This window comes from Diabrotica virgifera, chromosome 2, assembly GCF_917563875.1.
Source record: "Diabrotica virgifera virgifera chromosome 2, PGI_DIABVI_V3a".
NCBI classification, from domain to species: Eukaryota; Metazoa; Arthropoda; class Insecta; order Coleoptera; family Chrysomelidae; genus Diabrotica; species Diabrotica virgifera.
Genome location: NC_065444.1, coordinates 78,779,792 through 78,804,329, shown reverse-complemented (window position 1 = coordinate 78,804,329; position 24,538 = coordinate 78,779,792). Strand labels below are relative to the sequence as shown.

The following is a 24,538-nucleotide window of genomic DNA, read 5'->3' as shown; positions in this document are numbered from 1 at the left end:
CTCCTTCACCTTGAACGACTAACATTGAAATGAATCGCTTCTTGAAAAATTTCTTTATATAACCAAGCGAATAAAATACATCTTAATCACAATATGAAGGTCATTCAACAAGATAAGACACTAGCAGTGGAGAACTTGGATTTTGTCGATAACGTGACAAGAATCAGTAAACATGGTGTATTGCTACCACATTCTTTTCGTGCTATCGTATGTGGCCCAAGCGGATGTGGAAAAACGAATGCTATGCTGGCATTACTGTTTGATCTAAATGGCGCTAAATTCAAAAATGTTTACGTATATTCAAAATCGTTGTTTCAACCCAAGTATCAGTTTTTGAAGGAAGTGTTGGAATCTGTGAAAGAGGTTGGTTATTTTCCATTTAAAGACAATGATGCCGTAATAAGTCCTGGCGAAGCTAAACCAAACTCAGTATTCATATTTGATGACATATCTACGGATCCACAACAAACAATACGTGAATATTACTGTATGGGAAGACATAAAGATATCGATTGTGCATACATATGTCAATCATACAGTCGAGCAGGCAAACAACTCCTGCGTGATAATGCCAACCTTATTGTATTGTTTAAACAGGATGAGCTCAATTTAAAACACGTCTTTGATGATCACGTCTCACCTGACATGACATTTGTTCAATTTAAAAAAAATTTGTTCTGAATGTTGGCAGGATAAGTATGGCACGTTCGTAATTGTTAAGGATTTCGATATTTCTAACGGACGATATCGTTTAGGCTTCGACAAGTTTATAAAATTGTAGTTATGATCGAAATACACGCATTCCATAACAACATGTTGGACAAAGAGGTAGCTGCACGCAAGCGTAAAGTTGCTGAATTAGCTCAAGTCATTCGCAAAAAGTATTTGGCATTAAAGCTAGGTAGGACAGAACAAGACGATACGCTAAATAAACTCTTTGAACCCATAACTAAACCACTAAAAGATATTGCACAATCCTCACATCATGCTATTAATAACAAGCTTAAACACGTCAAAAAGGAAGAGATGAAATCAGAAGAAGAGGTGAAAAAAGAAGATAGCGATGACGATGTATTTTCCGATACAGTATCAACGAATCATGAAAATGAAGATTTAAAACAATATAAAGAATTAAATAATACTGAAGTTCATCACAATTCCATAGGCCATCTTAAAGGTGTAACTGCAGAAAAATATCTTAATATTGTCAAACCGTTGTTTAAACCTAAAAAAGCAAAGAAGCAATCACCGAAAATTAAATCTACTAGATTAAAGAAACTGTCTCTCGAAGGTCAAGAGAAAGCGACTCGTTCACCACCGAAAACTCGGTCTACTACATCAAAGAAATCGCCTTTAGAAGTAGTAAAAGCAACTCGTTCATCATCGTCAGCAACTTCATCTACCTCCAAAGGATCAGGGTTCATCGATGCTTCTCATTTGATTTACAACGATAATCCTATTGAATATGTATATTGGGATGATCCAAATGAACTATGTGATAGACTCGAATTGTTGATTGCTTCCCAAGAAGCAGGAAACACATCCCATAGTAACGAAATTGTTGCCATTATCAACGAATTACGTGAAGCAGATATTATATATTAATGTTAGGTCAGATTAGACATCATTTCCAACATGAGTGTTGATAAGTTTGGTCGTCATCATTATCGTTCTAATGAACAAGCTATTCAAAAGCTGCGTGAAGGCTTCAAACAATCCATTTTAGATTTACAAAACCAGATACATGCAGTAAATAAGGATATTAAACGAGATCCTCCTGTAGCAGGTATACATCTTTCCAACAAGAAATATGTAGATGACCACATTGTGAATATAAAAAATTTTCTGCGAAAAGAGATTAACTTGATGCAAAAAGAATATAGTTCAAAAGATACTCAACTTGAACAAAAAATTTCTGACTTTCAAAACTCCATCGGTAAGATTGAAAGCAATTTTAATAAAAAAAATAATGAGTTATCTGATGCAAATAAACTGGCTGTCTTGAAAATATCTGATTTAACAAAAGAAATGAATGATTTACAAAAAGCAGTAAGTATCCAGAATGCAATAAAACAAGAATCTGTTGGAGAAAATACCGTGACAGTAGATAGGATTAACAAGGCATTGAATCTACAAAAAGCTACAGAAAATACCTTGACAGTAAATAAGACTAACAAGAGAATAAATCAAATGTTGTCCTGAAAAATAATTTCCCATCGAAAATACTTAATAAATCAAATGTAACCTACATTACAGAACGCAGTAGATAACATTACTTCATGGGACAATCGTCTTAAGTTTAAATTCGTAATGTCTAAAGAAAAACAACAATTGGTCAACGAATTACATAAACCAGCACGAAAAAATTATCCTCGTCGACGAACCGTCATTAAAGGACTAGATGATTTATGGCAAATGGATATTGCTGAGATGCGATCCTATGCCAATCAAAATAAATCTTACAAGCTCATTCTTGTCGTAATTGACTGTTTTTCAAAATTTGTGTGGACTCGACCATTAAAGACAAAAACAGGGGAGGAAATAACAAAGACGTTTGCAGATATTTTAAATCAAACTAGACGAGTTCCGAAAAATTTACAAACAGACCAAGGTACAGAATTTTTCAATTCCAAGTTTCAAAACCTCATAAGAAAGCATGGTATTAATCACTATAATACCTTTAGTGTTAAAAAAGCAGCCATATGTGAACGCATTATTCGAACATTGAAGGAAAAACTTTACAAGTATTTCAGTCTTAATGGTACTTACAAATGGATAGATACATTGCCTCAAATTACAAAAGACTACAATAACACGAAACACAGCAAAATTCGACTTAGACCTATTGATGTTAATAAGTCTAACGAAAAAGAAATCTTACGAAAATATTACACTCACTTGAAAATTTCAGGTAAAAGAAAATTGAAAGTTGGTGATATGGTGCGTATTAGTAAAAATAAACACCTTTTTGATAAGGGATATAAGCCAAATTGGACAACAGAACTATTTAAAATTACTGAAATTAAAATAACAAATCCCACAACATATTTGATTGAAGATATGACTGGAGCGCCTATTAGAGGAGGATTCTACGAAGAAGAATTACAGAAAACAAAAAATACAGACATTTACTTAATTGAAAAAGTATTGCACAGACGCGGAAATAAGATGTATGTTCAATGGCTGGGTCTCGATAGTAAACATAATAGTTGGATTAATAATAAAGATGTGGTTTAGTACTTTTTAATGCGAATGCAACCTTGAAGAGGAGGGGCGCAATATAAAAGACCGCTCAGCAACCTCGCTCTCAGTTAGTTCACCTCGCTCCTCAACATGAGTTCTCAAGATAGTGGTTATAGTTCATCAAGTTCTGTGGTATTCGATGATTCATCAAGTGAAATCAATTATGGTGCCGAACTAGACCAAGTCTTAGCAAAATTCGAAGAAGCTGCGAAGAATGAACCATACTACTTGTTAGAAGCCTCATTTCCACTAGATAGTTACATAATTAAAGTTGGTCTATCTCCAGCTAGACAGTTTACGGCATCCGTCATTTTATGCCAACATGCCATAAAAGAAGAATTATTCGACGGTCGAAGAATTAGTATAGACAAATTTGAGTGGAGTGACATAATTAACCTGTTTTCACAAAAGATGAATGATTTTTTCTATGCAGACGAGTTTGATCCTGTCGAGTTTCAGTGTGGAGACTACTGCAAGATACGACAATTGGTGTTGGATTCAATCAAGTTCCTTGTTATTGAAAAACATGGTGTGGAATACTATTTAGATGAAAATGATGTTATGCAAATTCTACAAGTACACCACAGTATAGTGACTCATCGCATATCGTTGTTGGAAAATTTAAACTTTCATGCATATTATACAAATGTTGTATATTTTTTGCAACAGAATTTTTGTACAGATACTAGTTTATGTGGTCCGTTTGAAGCTATGACTGCGTTTTGTGAAATTTCTCCAGCAGATACTTTGTTAAGCCATGCTATGAGAGAATATGTATATTATTATAAAATTAAAGTTGTAAATGACTTGAATAACTTTATTTGTTAATAAATATTATATATTTAACACTTGTGTTTTATTTTCGTAATATATTTACAAAAGGATAATGAAAAAATAATATTGTACAATGGTCATTTTATTAAAAATTACCAAGGAAAAGTGATTGTGTCTTTTCAACAGCCATACATATTTTTAATATCCAAGTAAATGCCCTCAGCGTCTTAAAGCGATTATATTTTTGCTAAAAAATTATGGTATATCACAATGCCCCCAGGGAAGCGTCTTAAAGGATTCTGGTATTAAATATCGTTTATCATCATAAGGACTTAGGGCCGTTTTTGTTTGCTCTATGCTGAATACTGAATGTTGATATGACCGAATACACCTTTGGTTTGTGCTTTTAATCTTATATTCTTTTAAACAATTTTCAAAATCTTCAAATGTGATTATATTTTTGACTACATTATATTTTACAACTTTTGCTTTTTTGGTTATACCTAAATTTTGAATACCACAATCAATTTGTTCCTTGTTTAGTTTCAGTTTTAAACGTTCTCTCTCTTTTTCTCTCTCTTCATCAGTTGTTTGTAATTTAAATGTATACATTTTTGATCTTAGACCAATAAAATGTGTAATAATTTTTCCATTAGCTTCATCCTTCATTAGACCGGGTATTTTTTTATTTAACCGTTCTATCATGTACGGGTTATTTTCCGAATAGTCAGATGTATCGAATTTACAGTTGTGTGCCTTTAAAACCTCCTTATATGCATCTAAACACTGTAATTCATATATAAAGCTATCTGTATCCATGTACAATAACATACAATTTTCTTCTCCCATCGTTGGAAGCATGAAGGAGTAATGAAAATCATACATACATAATTTTGATATGTCTAGGATTGCTGCACCTATATACAGAGGTTTATTAAAGCACACTACTGATTTGGTTAGTTCGATGGCTACTAGGTTTTCACTAAAGATAGTACGACTGTGAAACCGAATACTTGCAATCAAGTTTTTGGCTCCATACCTTCCATTCCAATTTTTACATATTTTTACAGTTCTATGCCTCCTTATATTCTCCATGGTCTTACCGAACACAGCATTGTTCATCATTTTATAGAGATTTTTCTCAAAACTGCTCTTAGATGCAGCCCGTAAGTTAGTATTTAACTCAATATAGGGTCGCAGCCATGCAGATTGATTAAATTTCAAAACTTTATGTATTTTAGTTAAAATTAATCCGTTGGATAAAGCCTGCTTTAAATTTCTATAATGAATAATATATTTTGACTTATTAAAAAGAGTTGGCAATAATTTTGGTAGTTTTGAACCGGGAGGAATGCGGTGTTCGGCAGCAAATGGAAAATCTTTATGTTTGTCGTGTAATTCACGTGGATACTCTAAGTCAACTTGAAAGAAATAGCCCTCCTTCGCAGCATTCGGAATTGACATAATATCAATATGACCCTTGGGAAGTTTAGTGGATTTAGATGCAACACCAAATTTGGTTACATCTTCAATCCACTTAAATCCTCCAAAAGGTAAATATTCACTCATAGCCCAACCATAGAGATTATTTACATCTAAATACATGATGTACTTAGAGGGTTGTGTGGGGTCATATGTTGACATGTACTTATTGTTAGCTTCCGAAAATCGGTTACTACACACAGATATTCCGCCTCTTATGCCTTTTTCAATAAACAAAATCATATCCACATCTTTTAATAACTCTAATCTACATTTTGTATACCTAAGCATACAGTCCCATGTATACCCTGGTATGGTATAATACCACGCAGGATCTAAATGGTACGTATCCCTACATTTTTGTCTAAATTGTTCAAATACATCAGCCAGAAGCAAAATATCTGTTTTTAGGTACAAATCGCTATACTCTCCCAAATTTTTACATTCAAATGTAGACCAAACTTTCTGCGCATGAACATACTTCTGTTCGCTAATATGTTCATCACATAATTTATTATAAAAATGACTAATTGTAGGTAAAGAAGTTTCCTCTAATTTTTCCAAACTATCGACATAATCATAGCAAAATACTCCTTTGCAAGTTAATAAATTAAATGCATCATCATCTAAACTATTAAATTCTTGTTTTAAAATCTTCTTCTCTGAAGTATCTAAAAGTGATGCTAATTCATCGAGTGAAGCTCCCATAAATCTCATAGTATCGATAAATCTTAGTCTAATTTTATGCTCATCTGAATGTAGAGTAAAAGAAATATATTTTTCTTTATTAATAGGAAGTAAGCTCAGGTGCCCATGTTTGCATAAATCGATAATCATGAAATGTGAGTCATATCCACTAAAATTATGGAAGGCTACTGGCACAACAAACACCTTTCTGAAGTTTAAATTGCATGCTTGGTGTGCAAATCCTCTTACCTCTCCGGTAAAATGATCATGATCTACCACAATTATATCTGTAGCTAAAAAGCGTTTCTCACAAATATGACAGGCAGTTGCCTTACTTGTACTAGGCTTTTTAACCATAGGTACAATTCATTTTATTTTAGAATCGACAAATTTGGATATTTCAGCCATTTCTTTTGCAAACCACTCCATGCAATTTTCACCTCTGTAGCTTCGAAAATATGATAAGCTGTCATCGTAAGCACATTTTAAGTAATAGCCTGCACTATAAGGTACATGCTTTTGGTATTTTGCTGTTTTGCTTAGTTTTACATTAGAATCTATAAAATTATGTAATTGACATTCAAAATCAGCATATATGATAAAGGGAGTGGTTTGTTTGTATGTGAAATTTCTAAAAGCAACATCATCGTATTTGGGAACAGTCATTTTACATTTGTTTATGTCTCTGCAGAACTCTTCGTGCTCCGCAAGTTTATTCCCGCTGGAAAAATAATTCATGCAGCGATCACAAATATATTTTTTATTTGAGTTCTTACTTAACTGAGAACTTACCAACCTAGACATATCTTTAATCCAGCAATAATGATATTTTATTTCAATATTATCATCGTCACTAGGAGGAGCGTCGTAATCATTTAACTTTGGAAAATATTTATCCTGAATTAGAAGCAAATTTACATGTCTATCAAGCTTGTTTTGTGTAAGTCTAGCAGGTACTACTTCGTAAAATTGTTTTTCCTTAACTTGATTTAATTCCAAAGCATAAACATTCACTGATATAGTATTTATTTTTTCAAATTTTGTGATATGACTTAAAGGCATTGGAGCTTCCAAGTCCTCCGTTTTCAACGCAGTACTGTAATATGGATATGAAGATGTAAGTTCTTTATTTATTTTAGCTGGATAAAGAGAGCTAATAATCGCCCAATAAAAGCAATTTTGATCGTAATTTTTGATATTTATACATGCTTGACGCTTTTGAATTTGTTCAGGGAGTTTAATGTACGATGAACCGTTCCCAATTTCAACTTTATTAATGTTAACTTCTAATGAGATTACTTTAGAGAGAGCGGCACCTGAATCTTTTTCTGCAAACTCAGACATTTTTTTAAAAATTTTATCTTTGACATTTTCGCTAAACCAAATGTGTAAATCGGTCGAATAACTATCTATAATGACATTTTTAGTGCTAAAATGCATCAAATCTAAACTCTCACTGTCACCTGTCTTTTTAATAAATTCCCCCCACAAAGTAGTGTTGACTTTAAGTACTCTATTAGATTTCAAAAGAGTTTTAACTTTTTGTTTAAATACGGTAAAAGCATCATTCAAAAACGGTCCTACATCCTTATGATATAAATTTATTATAACCCCTGTCTTAATCCGGCTTGCAAAACTTGAAGCGACATTTTCCCATTTTACCCTATTACGTAATTTTGAATTAAGTCCTAGACCAACATGTCTATTAAAATTTAAGATTATTCTTCGAAAATGTTTAAAATGTCCTACGTTTGATTGTAGTTTTCTAGCAGTTCCAATGGGTAATTTTTTAGCTTTAATTAAATTATTACATTTGTAAATGTGTGCATTTAATCGCTTTAACCACACTTTAGCATCATTTTGAGTAAATTTATCAAAAATTATTTTGCGAAGTCTTTTAATAGTTAATAATAGGTTATCCGACTGCTTAACTATTTCCATAATCATTTCAATATATTGTATGGCTTATAAAACAAAATCACTTACCCTCTTTTTTAATTCTAAGTTTCAACGATTTTGAATTTGGCTGCTGGATGTTCGTTTCCACTGCAATGGATGAAACCTTGCTTATTTCTTGCTAAATCCACCTAAAACAATAAAAACTTGCTATACTAAAATTCACTCTCTTCGAAAAAATTGAAAAAATGTAATTCTAGTGCGATTTTCGAGCCCGCTGCAGAAAACACAAAAAAGACAAAAAACATATCTAATAGGAGGCTCTCTAATAGAAATATGTTGTAAAATTTCGATGCAAAATTCGGAGCAAAACTCTCAATAACAACTTGCTATACTAAAATTAACTCTCTGTGAAAATAGAACGAAAAAAATCGAAAAATAGAAAAAAATACATTGCTATTACGATTTTCGAACCTGCTGCTTAAGTATTTAAACCTTGCTTATTTTTGTTAAATCCACCTAAAACAATAAAAAACTTGCTATACTAAAATTCACTCTCTTCGAAAAATTGAGAAAAAAATGCATTGCTAGTGCGATTTTCGAACCCGCTGCATAAAACACAAAAAAAGACAAAAAACATATCTAATAGGAGGCTCTCTAATAGAAATATGTTGTAAAATTTCGATGCAAAAAATGTAATTCGGAGCACAACTCTCAATAACAACTTCCTATACTAAAATTAACTCTCTTTGAAAATAGAACGAAAAAAATCGAGAAAAAAAAAATGCATCGCTAGTGCGATTTTAGAACCCGCTGCGTATTTCACTATATTATATGCATGGTTTACAAAAAACAAAATCACTTACCCTCTTTTTTATTCTAAGTTTCAACGATTTTGAATTTGGTTGCTGGATGTTCGTTTCCACTGCAATGGATGAAACCTTGCTTATTTCTTGCTAAATCCACCTAAAACAATAACAACTTGCTATACTAAAATTCACTCTCTTCGAAAAAATCGAAAAAAAAAAAAAATGCATTGCTAGTGCGATTTTCGAACCGGCTGTAGAAAACACACAAAAAGACAAAAAAAAAACATATCTAATAGGATGCTCTCTAATAGAAATATGTTGTAAAATTTCGATGCAAAAAATGTAATTCGAAGCAAAACTCTCAATAACACCTTGCTATACTAAAATTCACTCTCTTTGAAAATAGAACGAAAAAAATTAAGAAATAGAAAAAAATACATCGCTATTGCGCTTTTCGAACCCGCTGCTTAAGTATTTCCTTAATCATTTCAATATTATATTGTATGGCTTATATAAAAAAAAAACAAAATCACTTACCCTCTTTTTTATTCTAAGTTTCAACGATGTCGAACTTGGCTGCTGGATGTTCGTTTCCACTGCAATGGATGAAACCTTGCTTATTTTTTGCTAAATCCGCCTAAAACAATAACAACTTGCTATAAACAACTTGACTCTTCGAAAAAAATCGATAAAAATAGAAAAAATATTGCGAGATTTGAAGCAACGCTACGAGACTCTGAATAGAACCGACACAAAACATATATATCCAAACGAAGGGTCTCTAATAAAAAATTCAAAGCAAAAGTCTTTTAGTTTAGTTAGAGTAATTCGATTGAGAAAATTACACATACATAAGTTACGAATGTAAGCAAAGATAGAACTAATATGTATGAATAAAATACTAAAAATTCTAATCTGCTGCAACGCTATGGGGACACTGGACAAAACAGAAGAAAAAGAACAAAAAAGTTCTAAGAGAAATACTAAAAACTAAAATATAGGATTTTAATCTGCTGCAACTCTAGAAGGCTCTAGATACAACAGAAACAAAACAACAGACGACTTTTATTTTTTGCTATAGGCAACTCCATTCCCTCCGAAGTGGTTCAAGCACTTCAAAAATAAAGACAGGAAATGCTGTTGAGTCAGAACAGAAACAAAAAGACAAAAATATATATCTAAAAGAAAAGAAGAGATGGAGAATGTCAGCACAGAAAGGACTGGAGACGTTTGATGAAAGAAGGAAGGCGGTGACAGCTGTAAAAATCCTATGATAGAGGAAGGACTCTAATAGAAAGAATATTGCAAAATTTTTAAGCAAAAGTCTTTTAGTTAAATTAGAATAATTTGAAAAAATAGGGCTGAGGATTTATCGAAATTTTGGATAGATTAAGGTTCAAAGATAAATAGAATTCAACTAAAAAAATTACATATATCCAAAGTTACGAATATAAGCTAAAATCAGACTAAAATATGTTGTGAATATAAACAAAAAAATCGAGAAATTAAGACTCTGCAATGCAAGACTTCATGCAACTTCATTCCCTCCGAAGTAATTCAAGCACTTAAAAAATAAAGACAGGAAATGCTGTTGTCAGAACAGAAACAAAAAGACAAAAATATATATCTAAAAGAAAAGACGAGATGGAGAATGTCAGCACAGAAAGGACTGGAGACGGTGGCTGAAAGAAGGAAGGAGGGGACAGCCACGCTTTTTATATGGGTGTCCTATACCAAAGCACTCTAAATAACAGTATTTTGAATAAAATATTTGAAAAATATTTATTTCTTTTTATTATCAATATGAATGTCATAAAATGTGAATATCATCGTTATTTTTTAGAGCAAAGTTCCAAAGCCACGTTGGTTGAGTGATTTAAGGCTTTGTTAAATTGCATTGAAAATAAGTAAGTGTTAGACCATAGGTTCAAATCTCCTACACTGCAAAGCTTTAAACCAGTCAACCAACTTGGCTTTTTTATTCCAAAGAAATAAAACATTTTTTTCTTATTTTTGTATATATCTTATTCCCATCACGTAACTAATTAGATCATTTTATTAAGAATTAAAAAAGAAGAAGAGCTGGTACCCACAATAAAATCGAATGCCTCTGACACATTGTAAGAAAGAGCGAGAGATATGAATTGCTGCAATTCGTTTTCCATGCTTTTTATATAGGTTTATTTAGTAGAATTATGGAAGTTGGACAAAGCCAGACGAATGGAGAAGCAGTGTATTTACAAAAAAGAGACAACAATGTACAAAGAGCAATACAACTATCACATATGGTCAATTGATATACGGATACGTGAAAATCAGTTCAGCTTCAGGAACAAAGAAGCAAACTCTCATATATAAGAAGCAAAAAATATCTAGAAATACTAGAAAAATAAAACAGAAAAAATGGCATATAAGGTACGAATATAAATAAAAAATCAGAATAAAGTAAAAATAGTACTCACCTTACTATGTTGACTGCAATATACCAAATGTACTTAACTGCCTCGAAAACTCGAATACACTATTTTCACTACTTTTCTCGTTTTTATATCAAAGTCCAGTAATTATATTGATGGGTCTTTAATTACTGTATTTTCTCCATCAGTGTGACGTATTTTTTAAATTACCTTATAATTGCTTTGCTATTAAGCAAAGTTTCTAATATTTTTCCATATATCATTTAGCTATTAAATAAAATTAAATCAAGTTTCTAATATAATATATCTTTCCATATTAGCAGTGGCGTATCTACGGAGAGGTAAATTTCATTTTTCTGTGTCATTTTATTCTGTTAAATAATCATGTGAACCAATAGGACTGAAAATACGTAACTAAGGTCCTTTTAACGTGTTGAATTTTTTCATTGGACCAATAGGAGTTCGATTTTTTACTTGTGTATATATAATTTTCTCAATCGAATTACTCTAAAAGACATTTGATTTGAAAATTTGCAATCTTTTTCTATTAAATATCTTCCTTCTAGATTTTGTCTTTGTCAACTCAGTCGAAGTTCTTTTTCATATCGATGAATTCAATTTGTTTTATGTATGGGATTTTGAGATCATATTTAGAACGAATTATGGTAGATTCCTTCAACGTAATATCTGTATCAAGACAAATTGAAATAAAAATAGCGAATTGGAATACAAATGGTGAATTTAAATAAAAATGGACTAAAAATGGTGTCATCTAGCGGCTAATAGGTAAACTATGGTAGATTTCGTCAACGTAATGTCAAGGAAAATTGGAATAAAAATAGCGAATTTAAATAAAAATACTGAAATGGAATAAAAATGGCGGATTGGTGGCATCTAGCGGAAAATAACTATGGTAGATTCCATTATGGAAGATTCCTTGTGACGTCAGCATCTATCTCACTCTTACTCATTGGGAAGGTACTTCTCTCTCTAACACATTGATTTCCCTATCTCTATAGTCGTAAAAGCTTTGGTTATCTACTGATGTTCATTTCGCGAATTATTCGACCTTTCCGCTACTTTTGGGACACACTGTATATAACACTCATTCATCATGAAAGATCACCTGTTTTTCATTTAAATAAAATTGTTCTGTTCATCATAATGCACACTTTAAAGATAATCTACTTACTAAAAAATACTTTTGCAAACTAAAATTTGACTAACTATATTCAATAAATTTTAAAACTTATTTTTCAATATGAATTTATTTCAAAATATAAAATATAATTACTTACTTAATGGTGCTTATGAAGATGGTTATATTCGGTGTACACAAAACTTAATATAGAAAACAAATATAATCACTTCACAGATTTTACACTTTATCAAGACAAGACTTTATACCAGTTCTCAAAGACAAATGGCTTATTAGTGACTATCGGTCAGAGATCGGATTTCTTGCTGATTTGGTTTTTTTTTGCAGTATTATAAATGATTCATTTAATTTGTAATTTTGGGTGTCGATTACAGTGTATTTGTCTCCCAGGCATCTAATCTCTTTCAATGTTTTCGCTAATAGCATACCGTGACTGTGGAAAATGTGTATTATGCACATTCCATATAGACCACTGTCGCAGACACAAAGATTTTCTGTTAAACTATTAATAATTACCCAATATGTGAATTTTTTTATTAATAAATATGTTGTTTCCAATTTATCTCTCAAAATTATCCAATAATTTTTTGACAAAAATACGTTTATGTAATATAAATTTAATTTTTGTTCTTTCCCGAAAAGCTCACGCCCCCCCCCCCTGCCCGTGTGTATGGGCGCCTATGGTGTACCCCCCTTTCGGCGGGCCTGAGGTTGGGTCTTAGAGAAGCTCTTTTTATTGAGATACTGACTCATTGTGCTGTTCGAAATAAGAGAATATTGGTCACTACTATAGACTTCGATAAGTTATACCTATCAGTGTCCGATTTCTATTAGTTCTGTTAAAATTCAGAATATTATATGCATTTTTAAAAAACCTTGAAAACGTTCCCTTCTTTCAAAAACTTCGAGTCACTGAAACGGCACCAACTGTAAATTAGGGCTTCCAATCCTATCCAAAATCCCGCAATACCGAGATCTCGGTATTGCGGGATCCCGCGTCATTTTCCAATCCCGCGTGATGCGGGATTACAGGTGCGGGATCCGCGGGATTTGCGGGACTGAAAAAAGCGTACATTACTGCTGTAGTTACGCTCAAAATTATCAAAAAACCGTCTTTGCGCAGTATTCTACAACGACGTAGAAATGTGACTGCACTACTGATTTATCCCCAAAAGCCTCGTAGTTATCAAGTGTCGTGTGACGATGAAACTGTTCATCTCCCACCGAAAAGTTTACTTCGAAAAGAAATTAATGATTTTGTAACGCGAATGAACTTCAGCCCTTTAAATTGATCTGAGAGCAATGATGACGAAGAGGCTGATCAAGTAAGAAACACGTGAGAAACAATGTAGAGGTTCCATCATCGGGTTCCGATCTTGATCTTACATTGCAACAGGAGTTATGCTGGCCACTCACTTACGGATATCGAAGAGGCCATGGCATGCAGGCCAGGACTGAAGGCCGTTATTTGAGTAGTTAAGTTAATGAACTGCTGTTGAGACGCCACACACATGCAGTTTTGTGATCGAGCGTGCCAACGCCTTTACGAAAACTGCGTGTATGTGGTGATTTTGGCTTCAATTAACCGCCTGTCAGTCGCCCGGCCTCTTCGATATCCGTAAGTGAGTGGCCAGCATTAGAGTTAACTATATCGTCAGCATGTAATGTATTTACTTTGCCCGTCGCCATCTCGAGCTAATACACTTGAGTCCGTTATTAAAATAGAAATGACTCCATGAATCTGGTGAGTCAATGGGAAAATATCTTACATTTACATATAAAGCCTAAAAAGGAATACCGTCGACGTATAGAAGTCGAATGGGCATTTTCTGCTGCTGGCTATATTGTGTCTAAAATACGCAGGATTTTGGCAAATGGCAGTTTAGATTTAGATATTGGCTAGTATGAATAAAAATAAAAATGTAGTATATACTCCAAATTTTGGAGTACATACTCCACGTGGTAGTATCTACTTTTATGTACGGTGAGTAGAAACTCATCACATCAACATATTTTTATTTATATGAAATGTAGTAAAACTTAAACTTTATGCTCATACTCATTAGAACGTACTTGGAGTTTATTCGCGGTGTGCAAGTACTTGGACGGGAATTAAGAAACGATCGTGCGCGAATAGCGGAGAAATATTGCAACTTTCTTAAATAATTTATATTGTCAATTGAATTGTCAAATTGACGTACATTTCATATCTACTGTCATTGAAGAGGAAAAATTATATGTTGCTCCACAATATTGATATGATATGCAATTATTACATAAAGGTAAATTTAATTAATCGTATTTTGCTTGCAGCACTGCATTTTAATAACGAATTTTATTTACTACATACAATTGTTTACGTTTTAATAACATAACCTGAATCTTATTTTTTCTTCTTATTATTATTTTTGGACTATGGCCTTGAGAATTATCCAGTAACCAGGACTAATATAATTGGCCAATATAATTAAAAGTGCGAATAAAGTTGCAGAGCGTAGAAATAGGTGTCGCTTTACCGAACTTGCACGGTCCCAATACTCCGTTTTTATTCATACCATCCAATATATTGTGTTTCCTTTGCAAACATTTTCAATTGAAAGCTTTAGCTAAGCTAAATAATAGTAACTTATAGCTAAGTAATATAGCAATTAAATTAGTAAACTATATTAATTTTCAGTTGAAAATGGTTTTTTTTTGGTTATTTTTCTAAATTTTGTTGGTGTATTTTTTGAAGATAGATTGTTTGTTTTTCCTGTATTTGTTACTGTTTTTTGTAAGGAAAAAACAGTCTTGATCTCATACTAATAGTAATACTTAAATAAACACGGAGTTAGTTGATTAATTTATTGTTTTATTTGCCTTATATAAATATGACTATTTTCAATATGCGGGATCCCGCAAATACCGAGATCCCGCGGGATTGAAAATTCTTAGTCCCGCAAATACCGAGATTGAACTCAGGCTGCGGGATTGGAAGCCCTACTGTAAATGACGATAGCAGTGGTGCATGCGCGTACCTTGAATTTAAAAAAAAACGTACTATGATCGTATAGGGCTTTTCATCGATTGCCACTTGTTTCGAGCTTCTGCCAGATGTTGTATAATCTGTCTATAATATTAATATACACAGATTATACTAAATATGACAGAAGCTCGAAACAAATGACTGTGAATGAAAAGCCCTATTCATAAAATATTTGCAGCAGGACGTGTGTTTTTTCAGTCAAAAACAGTCAATGTCAAAGAGTTTTTCATGATTTTTTCAAAAAGTAAATACTCTTTTGGCACCTAGTAGGTATGTTAAATAATATTTGTTTGTATATATTCTAATTCATAAAAATTAGAAAAAACACATTGGCTTGAATACCATCAGTTTACAGTTTATATTCAGTTTTTATTTATTTCTGAAAATTTACTTTTTTTGACCTTGGTTGTTTTTGAAATAAACCCTTCATTTTTTTTAAACAAATTCCAAAAACTCCTATTTTTGCTCGGGAAAATATTTCTTTTAGGATTTTCGATCATTTTAAACGAAAAAGGTGGAATGTTGTCGTTTTTCCCAAAAGTTGATAGTTTTCGAGTTATAAGCGATTAAAAAAATCTGCAAAATGCAAAAATACGCATTTCCGAGATAGTCCAGTCGAGTTAGACGAATAACAGGCCTAACCTTGCATTAGGAGCTGCCCCAAATTTTATTTTTCTAATCTTTAGGGAGGGTCAATATTAGTATAAATTTAAAATCTCGACTGAATTCCGCCGTTGCGTTAGCCGCCATCTTGATTTTAAACGAGAACCGTTTTTGCTCAATATCCCCGCCATTTTCAATTTTTTGACAAAAAGTGTAGAAACTGAAATTGTTGAAAATGCGATTTTCTATAATTTCACTTATTATAATTTTTTTCGTGCGGTCGATATTTTCCGAGTTATGAGGGGAAAATAGTGAGAGTTGGAGCAGAATTATTGAGTTATTGAATTATCTCGTTTATTATTAGTTTTACAACAAATATGTATCTATACAAAAATGAAGATAATTAATTTCTACACAATTTTGGTCTCTTTCATTTTTTTGCTAAACTTAATATTTAAGGTAGTACGTATGCGGTAATTGCGCGAGCGTAAGACCGGATTGATTTTATAGCAATTGTTTTTGTTCAATATCCACGCCATTTTCAACTAAAATTGTTCAAAATATTTCCTACAATTTCTTCTTAACAATTTTTTTCATGCGGTTGATATTTTCCGAGTTACATGGGAAAATAATAAAAAGTGGTGGGGGGAGCATAATTATTGAATTGAATTTTGTTTCCGAGCTGCCCCAAATTTTATAATTCTATCCTTTAGGAGAGATCAATAGTAGTGTAAATTTAAAATCTCGACTGAATTCCTCGGTTGCATTAGCCGCCATATTGATTTTAAATGAGAACTGTTGTTGCTTAATATCTCCGCCATTTTCAACTGTTCGACATAAATGGTGGGAAAGAAAATTGTTGGAAATGCAATTTCCTACAATTTTTTTGGCACAATTTTTTTATACGATCAATATTCTCCGAGTTAAGGGGGAAAATAATGGAAGCGGAGGGGAAGCATAATTATTGAATTGTCTCATTTATTATTAACTTTACGACATAATTGTACATAAACAAAAATAAAGAGAATTATATTTTATACAATTTTCGAAACTTCCAATGAAACATCAACCAAACTAAATATATAAAAGACATAAAGAGACATATGCATTAAGTTCACTTAATTTTATTAACTAGCGGGTTTTATTGGTTGAATTTGTTTGTCGATATTTTAAGTTTTATGTCAGCTAATATATCGTGATGTTTCATCAATTTTTTTTTTAATTTTGGACCCTGTTGGGGGGAATTTTCCCATTCCCCCCCTTGTAGACACGCCACTGGTTCTCTCGAAAAATTGTAGTAAATCGTAATTGCAACAATTTCAGTTCTTACACTTTTTGTCGCAAAGTTGAAAATGGCGGAGATATTGAACAAAAACAATTGCTACAAAATCAATCAGGTCTTACGCTCGCACCTTTACCACATACGTACTACCTTAAATATTGATTTTATCAAAAAAATGTACGGTATCAAAATTGTACAAAATTTAATTCTCTTAATTTTTGTATAGATATATATTTGTTGTAAAACTAATAATAAACGAGATAATTCAATAATTCAATAATTATGCTACAACTGTCACTATTTTCCCCTCATAACTCGGAAAATATCGACCGCACGAAAAAATTATAATATGTGAAATTATGGAAAATCGCATTTTCAACAATTTCAGTTTCTACACTTTTTGCCAAAAAATTGAAAATGGCGGAGATATTGAGCAAAAACGGTTCTCGTTTAAAATCAAGATGGCGGCTAACGCAACGGTGCAATTCAGTCGAGATTTTAAATTTATACTAATATTGACCCTCCCTAAAGATTAGAAAAATAAAATTTGGGGCAGCTCCTAATGCAAGGTCAAATGCTATCCCGACTGGGCTAAGATTTAAAAACTCAGCACGTAAATTATTATTTTTGAGGTCGCTTAGTAGGTCGAAGTTTAAACATTTAGTTTCAAGATACTGAAGAGTAGTCGGTGCTTATATCAATTTAGACTTGTTTTTAATTGTTAATTTTGCGCATCCACGTCCGATTAATCTATATATCATTTGATGTATGATTTTCAAAGAAAATTTTGTTTTCGTTTATAAATTAGCAACGTCTGTTCGTTTGTTCGTTCGTTTGTTTTGTGCGTCGCTACTCGTGCAATACTTGGTGCCCAGCTACCAATGGATTCTTATGTAGTTTCGTCTCCTGAATCCAAATCTGAAAGCATGTCGTCTACAGATGTGGAAAAGCTTAATTTTGTCGATGAGATTGTACCTCTCATCTTCTTCTTCTTTTTGTATAGACATGACTCTGTTTTTTTTTCAATGTGCCTCTAGTAAGTTGTCGTTCCATCGTTTTTGTTGTTCTTTCCACTGATCGTCTTCCTATTGGGGAACCGTCTCTCGCTGTCCTGACTACCCTATTTGTTGTCATTCGGCTTATGTGGTCATTCCATTCTATTTTTCTGTTTCTTACCCAGTTATTAATGTTATCCACCTTGCATCTCCGTCGTATATCTATACTTATAGCTCTATCCCATAGAATCTTACCATCGATTTTTCGAAGGGTTTTCATCTCCGCTGTTTCGAGCCATCTTTTTGTCCTCTCTGTGTCGGGTCGTGTTTCTGCCGCGTATGTCATTATTGGTCGGTTGATTGATTTGTAAATTCTGCCTCTCATTTCTTTTCCGATATTTTTATATCTCCATATTGTGTCATTCAGGTAACCTGCTGCTCTGTTTGCTCTATTCACTTGATCTTCCACTTCTGTTTCGAGCCTTCCGTAGCTAGATAGTGTGATGCCTAGGTATTTAAACTCCATCACTTGTTCTATTATCTGACCTTCCAGCTCCAATTTACATCTTATTTAATCTGCTGTTATAACCATGCATTTTGTCTTTTTTGAGGAAATTAACATGTTAAATTTTCTGGCGATTATGTTGAATTGGTGCAGCATACGTTGTAAAGCATCTTCACTTTGAGAGATTAGTATTGCATCGTCCGCATAGCAGATTATTTTAAGTTGTTTTTCTCCCATTTGGTATCCTTTTTTAGTTCTTACTCTTTTTATTATTTCGTCCATGATCAGGTTGAACAATAAAGGACTCAATGAATCCCCCTATCTTATCCCATTGCCGGCTTCAATTGGTTCAATTAGTTCATCTTCCACTTTTACCTTTAATATGTTGTTCTGGTAGATGTTTTCTATCGTTTTAATTATTCCCAGAGGTACCTCTCTCGAGTATAACAAGTGGATAACGTCCTTTATGTGACCCTGTCAAATGCTTTCTTAAGGTCCACGAAACATAAATATGCCGGTTTGTTGTATTCCAACGATTTCTCTTGAACTTGCCTCATTTTAGTGTGACCTACTCCAATTCAGTGCAATTCGGGACAAAGCTGAAAAAATATCTAAAATCCGGGACTTTTCAACGAAAATCGGGCCATTTTTCAAATGAAGAATTTTAATATCATTTTATTGATTATTTAACATTTTTATGTTGACAATGATATTTTTGATGGCATTAAGCCACAATTGATATTATAATAATAATTACATTTTTGTTAGGTTTTGATATTTCGACTTCCAATCCGGAAATCTTTCTCAAAAAAGGAAAAATTAGAAAATCAACTGATGTTGGATTTCCATGTAAATACAAACATATCATCTTCATCATCATAGTCATTAACATCTTAGTAGATGTGTTGTGGTTCGTAATTGGGCTTCAGCAGCTCGGACAGTTTGATTGATAATATTTCTCCACTGGTCGCGGTCATCAGTTACATGTATTGCCTCAGTATACTGTTTGTTGAGAAGCTTTTTAGTATATCACCTTAAGTTAATATAAAATTGTAATTATACCCCAGGCTGTGGGTGAAAAAACGTGATATAATTCAGGAATTTTTGAAACCTATCAGGTGTTGTAAAGGACGATGCCAGGAATAACTTCTACTAAAATGTAACCAAAAATATTGTGCGCTTTTTTTATTGCAATTTTCATTTGTTAAATTTGCAATTTTTAAAGATTTTTAATTTTGCAGCTTAGGATATTGATTTTAGAGAAAAACTTTTTAATAAAAGTTGTAGTAAATTAAAAAACCTACAATTTGAGGTATGATAAGTTTAATTTCGTTAATTGGTTATTGCAAAACAGCCTGCTAAATATCCAAAATGGCCGTTTGCATTTGCATTATTTATTGTACAAATATTTTTTTTTTATTTTTTAAAGCTTTAAAATGAAGATATTTCAATTCCAAACATAAAATAAAATTGTAAAGGCAGATTAACGAATTTGTGGCTTAGATATTATAAATTGTTTATCCCAAGAGGTCAAAAGTCGAAGGCTATAACTTTTTGAAAAAAAAAATCGTAGAGAGTTGGTGAAACATCCAATCTACTTCTAAAGAGTTATATTTTCATATTCTGATGTAAATAAATGTGTAAAACATTTTTAAACCTCTAATTTTTGGGTTTGAAAATAAGGGGGCAAATTTCGTTATAAACATTTAGAGCTGAAGCGGCCCTGTACATCCTATGAGTTCTTAACTTACAGACTATTGTTGCTGAAGATGAAACGGAGATTTATAAACAAATAAAAAATTTCTACGACCAACTGAAGCCTAGATAATTTTTGGGTTTGAAAATAAGGGGGCAAATTTCGTTATAAACATTTAGAGCTGAAGCGGCCCTGTACATCCTATGAGTTTCTAACTTACAGATTATTGTTGCTGAAGACAAAAAAAAAAGTAAAAAATTACTACAACCAACTGAAGCCGAGATAATTGTTTTTTTTAAATCGTAGTGCCTTTATTTATAACAATTAAGAAATTATTTTACAGTCATTGACTAAAGAAAGCCTTATATTATCTTAAAATAAAAAATATTATAAAATATAATTACATTTAATTATTAAAAATTATTTTTAAAATCGGTGCTTTTGCGAGTGGCCGAATTTTGCAAATCGCCCACTCGCTTCAAATCCGCGCGCTCTGAAAATTTTTACGTAACTTGTATTAAATTTTGACAGAAAACAATTTAATAATATTACCATTATGATATACAGTCTATTTACCACTGTATTTGTTTTTCTTGATAAACTTTTATATGTGAAATCCAAAAAGAATAGTCACTACAAGAAGAAAAAGTTTTATATTGTATATTATAGTAAGAAATAACATTATTATTATTATATTTATATAACAATGAAAAAAATTTTAAAATATATATATTTCATATATATGTATCATTTTTGTAATATTATTTCTTCAGAAATGAAATTTCACATATAAAAGTTTATCAAGAAAAACAAATACAGTGGTAAATAGACTGTATATTATAATGGTAATATTATTAAATTGTTTTCTGACAACATTTAATACAAGTTACGTAAAAATTTTCCGAGCGCGCGGATTTGAAGCGAGCCGGGCGATTTGCAAAATTCGGCCGCTCGCAAAAGCACCGATTTTAAAAATAATTTTTAATAATTAAATGTAATAATATTTTATAATAATTTTTATTTTAAGATAATATAAGTCTTTCTTTAGTCAATGACTGTAAAATAATTTCTTAATTGTTATAAATAAAGGCACTACGATTTAAGAAAAAAAAAAACAATTATCTCGGCTTCAGTTGGTTGTAGAAATTTTTTATTTTTTTTTATAAATCTTCGGTTTGTCTTCAGCAACAATAATCAAGTTAGAAACTCACAGGATGTACCGGGCCTCTTCAGCTCTAAATGTTTATAACGAAATATGCCTTATTTCCAAACCCAAAAATTATCTCGGCTTCAGTTGGTCGTAGAAATTTTTTATTTTTTTATAAATCTTTGTTTCATCTTTAGCAACAATAATCTGTAAGTTAAAAACTCATAGGATGTACAGGGCCGCTTCAGCTCTAAATGTTTATAACGAAATTTGCCCCCTTATTTTCAAACCCAAAAATTAGAGGTTTAAAAATGTTTTACGCATTAATTTACATCAGAATATGAAAATATAACTCTTTAGAAGGAGATTAGATGTTTCACCAACTCTCTACGATTTTTTTTTCAAAAAGTTATAGCCTTCGACATTTGACCTCTTGGGATAAACAATTTATAATATCTAAGCAACAAATTCGTTAATCTGGCTTTACAATTTTTTTTATGTTTGGAATTGAAAGATCTTTATTTTAAAGCTTTAAAAAATAAAAAAAATATTTGTACAATAAATAATGCAATTGTAAAAAACGGTCATTTTGGACCTTTCGCAGGCTGTTTTGCAATAACCAATTAACCAAATTAAACTTACCGTACTTCAAATTGTAGGTTTTTTAATTTACTACAACTTTCTATTAATAAGTTTTTCTCTAAAATCAATATCCTAAGCTGCAAAATTAAAAATCAATAAAAATTGCAAATTTAACAAATGAAAATCGCAATTAAAAAAAAAGCGTACAATATGTTTGGTTACATTTTAGTAGAAGTTATTCCTGGCATCGTCCTTTACAACACCTGATAGGTTTCAAAAATTCCTGAATTATATCCTGAAATCGACCTATTTTTCACCCACAGCCTGGGGTATTATGATTACAACCAATTGTGGCTTAATCTTATCAAAAATACAATGTATGTCTTTTCATAAGACGATAATTAAAATACAGAAACGAAAAACGTCCACTAATAATTTTATTAGTATTACACTCTAGAAATTGTCGACTTTTTTCTCCCAAAAATTTAATTTGATGTAAATCCTTAGAAGAATAACGTATTCAGAACTTCAAAATAGAATTTTACCAAATAGTTGAAAATTCGGATGGCCCGAAAGCCTTGTCCGGGACGCCGGGACACGACTTTGTAATTCGGGCCATGTCCCGGATTATTCGGGCTAGTTGGTCACACTACTCATTATAAATATAGCGTCAGTGCATGACCTTCCCGACCTAAAACCTTGTTGTTCTTCTGCTAATGTTATGATTGTTAGATTGTACCTAAGTACAGAAAATATTTGAAGATTTTAGAAGAATCTCTTCTACTGATTATGAACATCAGCGGAAGATTTTGTTTTTCATTGGACGACCAGGTTGGCATAAAAAGGAGTTTAAAATGCGTTCAAGCCCATAGTATACAATTTTTGGAAAGTGTTTCTTACAGTCTTGACTTGTCCCTGATAGAAACTTTTTGGAGCGAAATAAAAAAAAAGCATTGAGAAAACATTCTACCGTCCGCCAACGAATTGAAGCAAAAGTTGCAAGGATTCATTTACGCCAGAATTTTGCCAGAGATTAGTAAAATCTATGCCGCGAAGAATTTAAATGCAATTAAAAATAAAGGGTAACTTTCACATTTTTTCTCAGAACTCAGAACCTGATTTAACACAACGTCTGTGCAGCTTTTCCGTGCTGCTTCAGACAGGATAAAGATAAAGAAATCCCACAAGGCCAAAATACATGAAACTTAAACTTTAAAGTATGAGTCTGGGTTGACATAATATCTAATTAATACAACAGTAATTAGGAGTTACTACCCGTTTATTTAAGCGATGGTACATATTACGTAAAAATAACTAATTACATGTAAACAACAATAGCGATCCTAAATGTCCTCATCTGAAAGATACTTCGCGCATGTGTGTAAAATCTTCGGCGCGCGTACTACGCGGTTAATCTCGTGATTTGATAATCTGAGAGCTCGATACATCACACTCCTCCCTCCTAGATGAATTTACTCATCATAGTCCTCCAAATACTTTGGAGGTTTTCTTATTCGAGCAGGTGGCTTCTTGACTTCAGAGACATGCTCTCCAAGTTCTGGTTCTGGATCTACCAAATCCTTAGGATGCGGAAAAAGCTGTTGCGGAGTTACGCGTATTCCTGTTTCCATCGAGGTTGACGGTGTAACTTCGTCTGTGGTTTCCTGGTCACATACCCGAGTTCTTATTTGGTCAGAATGACGACGTAAAATTTTACCATCAGGTGTTTGAACCTTGTAGCTTAATGGTCCGGTGGTTTCAATTATTTTGGAAGGAAGCCACTTTTGACCAGGAGTAAATGACCTTGCAAATACAGTCTCGTTTTCGTGAAAAACTCTGGGCCCTGCTTCATCAGGATATTTGGTCTCTTGCTTGGATAGCACCTCTTTCCTAAAATCATGCTGTAGACGATCAAAAAGTGAGCCTAACTTCCGCCCCATTAATATTTCTGATGGGCATCTCCCTGTCGCACAATGGGGTGTAATGTGCTGAGTAAGGAGATATCTGTGCAATGCTACTTGTATGTCGGTTTGTTTATTGCTATCTGTCATTTTCTTAAGTGCATTTTTTACATTGTCTAATGCTTGTCTAATAAGGTTTTTCTTTAAAAAATCTTGGAAATAAGCCGACGTAAAACTAGTTCCGTTATCCGATACGACAACATCTGGGATGCCATAAGTGGCAAATAAACCGCGTAAAATGTCTATGGTCACAGCACTAGAGGTATTTGGAACGA

General features: G+C 32.4%; 2 protein-coding genes across 2 annotated transcripts in view; both read right to left on the bottom strand.

Moving 5' to 3' along the window:
- The window catches only part of LOC114331061 (gephyrin), a 69,572-nt gene that overhangs the window by 27,467 nt on the left and 17,567 nt on the right, over positions 1-24,538 (bottom strand). The window lies entirely within an intron of this gene.
- LOC126880120 (uncharacterized) lies at positions 4,047-9,549 on the bottom strand. Its single transcript, XM_050643819.1, has 3 exons — positions 9,429-9,549; positions 8,949-9,048; positions 4,047-8,273 (listed from the first exon to the last, which is right to left on the bottom strand). The coding sequence occupies exon 3, from the start codon at positions 6,541-6,543 to the stop codon at positions 4,273-4,275; it is 2,271 nt and encodes a 756-aa protein (XP_050499776.1). The 5' UTR covers positions 6,544-8,273; positions 8,949-9,048; positions 9,429-9,549; the 3' UTR covers positions 4,047-4,272.

Coding starts and splice junctions, on each gene's coding strand:
- LOC126880120 (XM_050643819.1), bottom strand. CDS start 6,543: ATGGTTAAAAAGCCTAGTACAAGTAAGGCAACTGCCTGTCATATTTGT.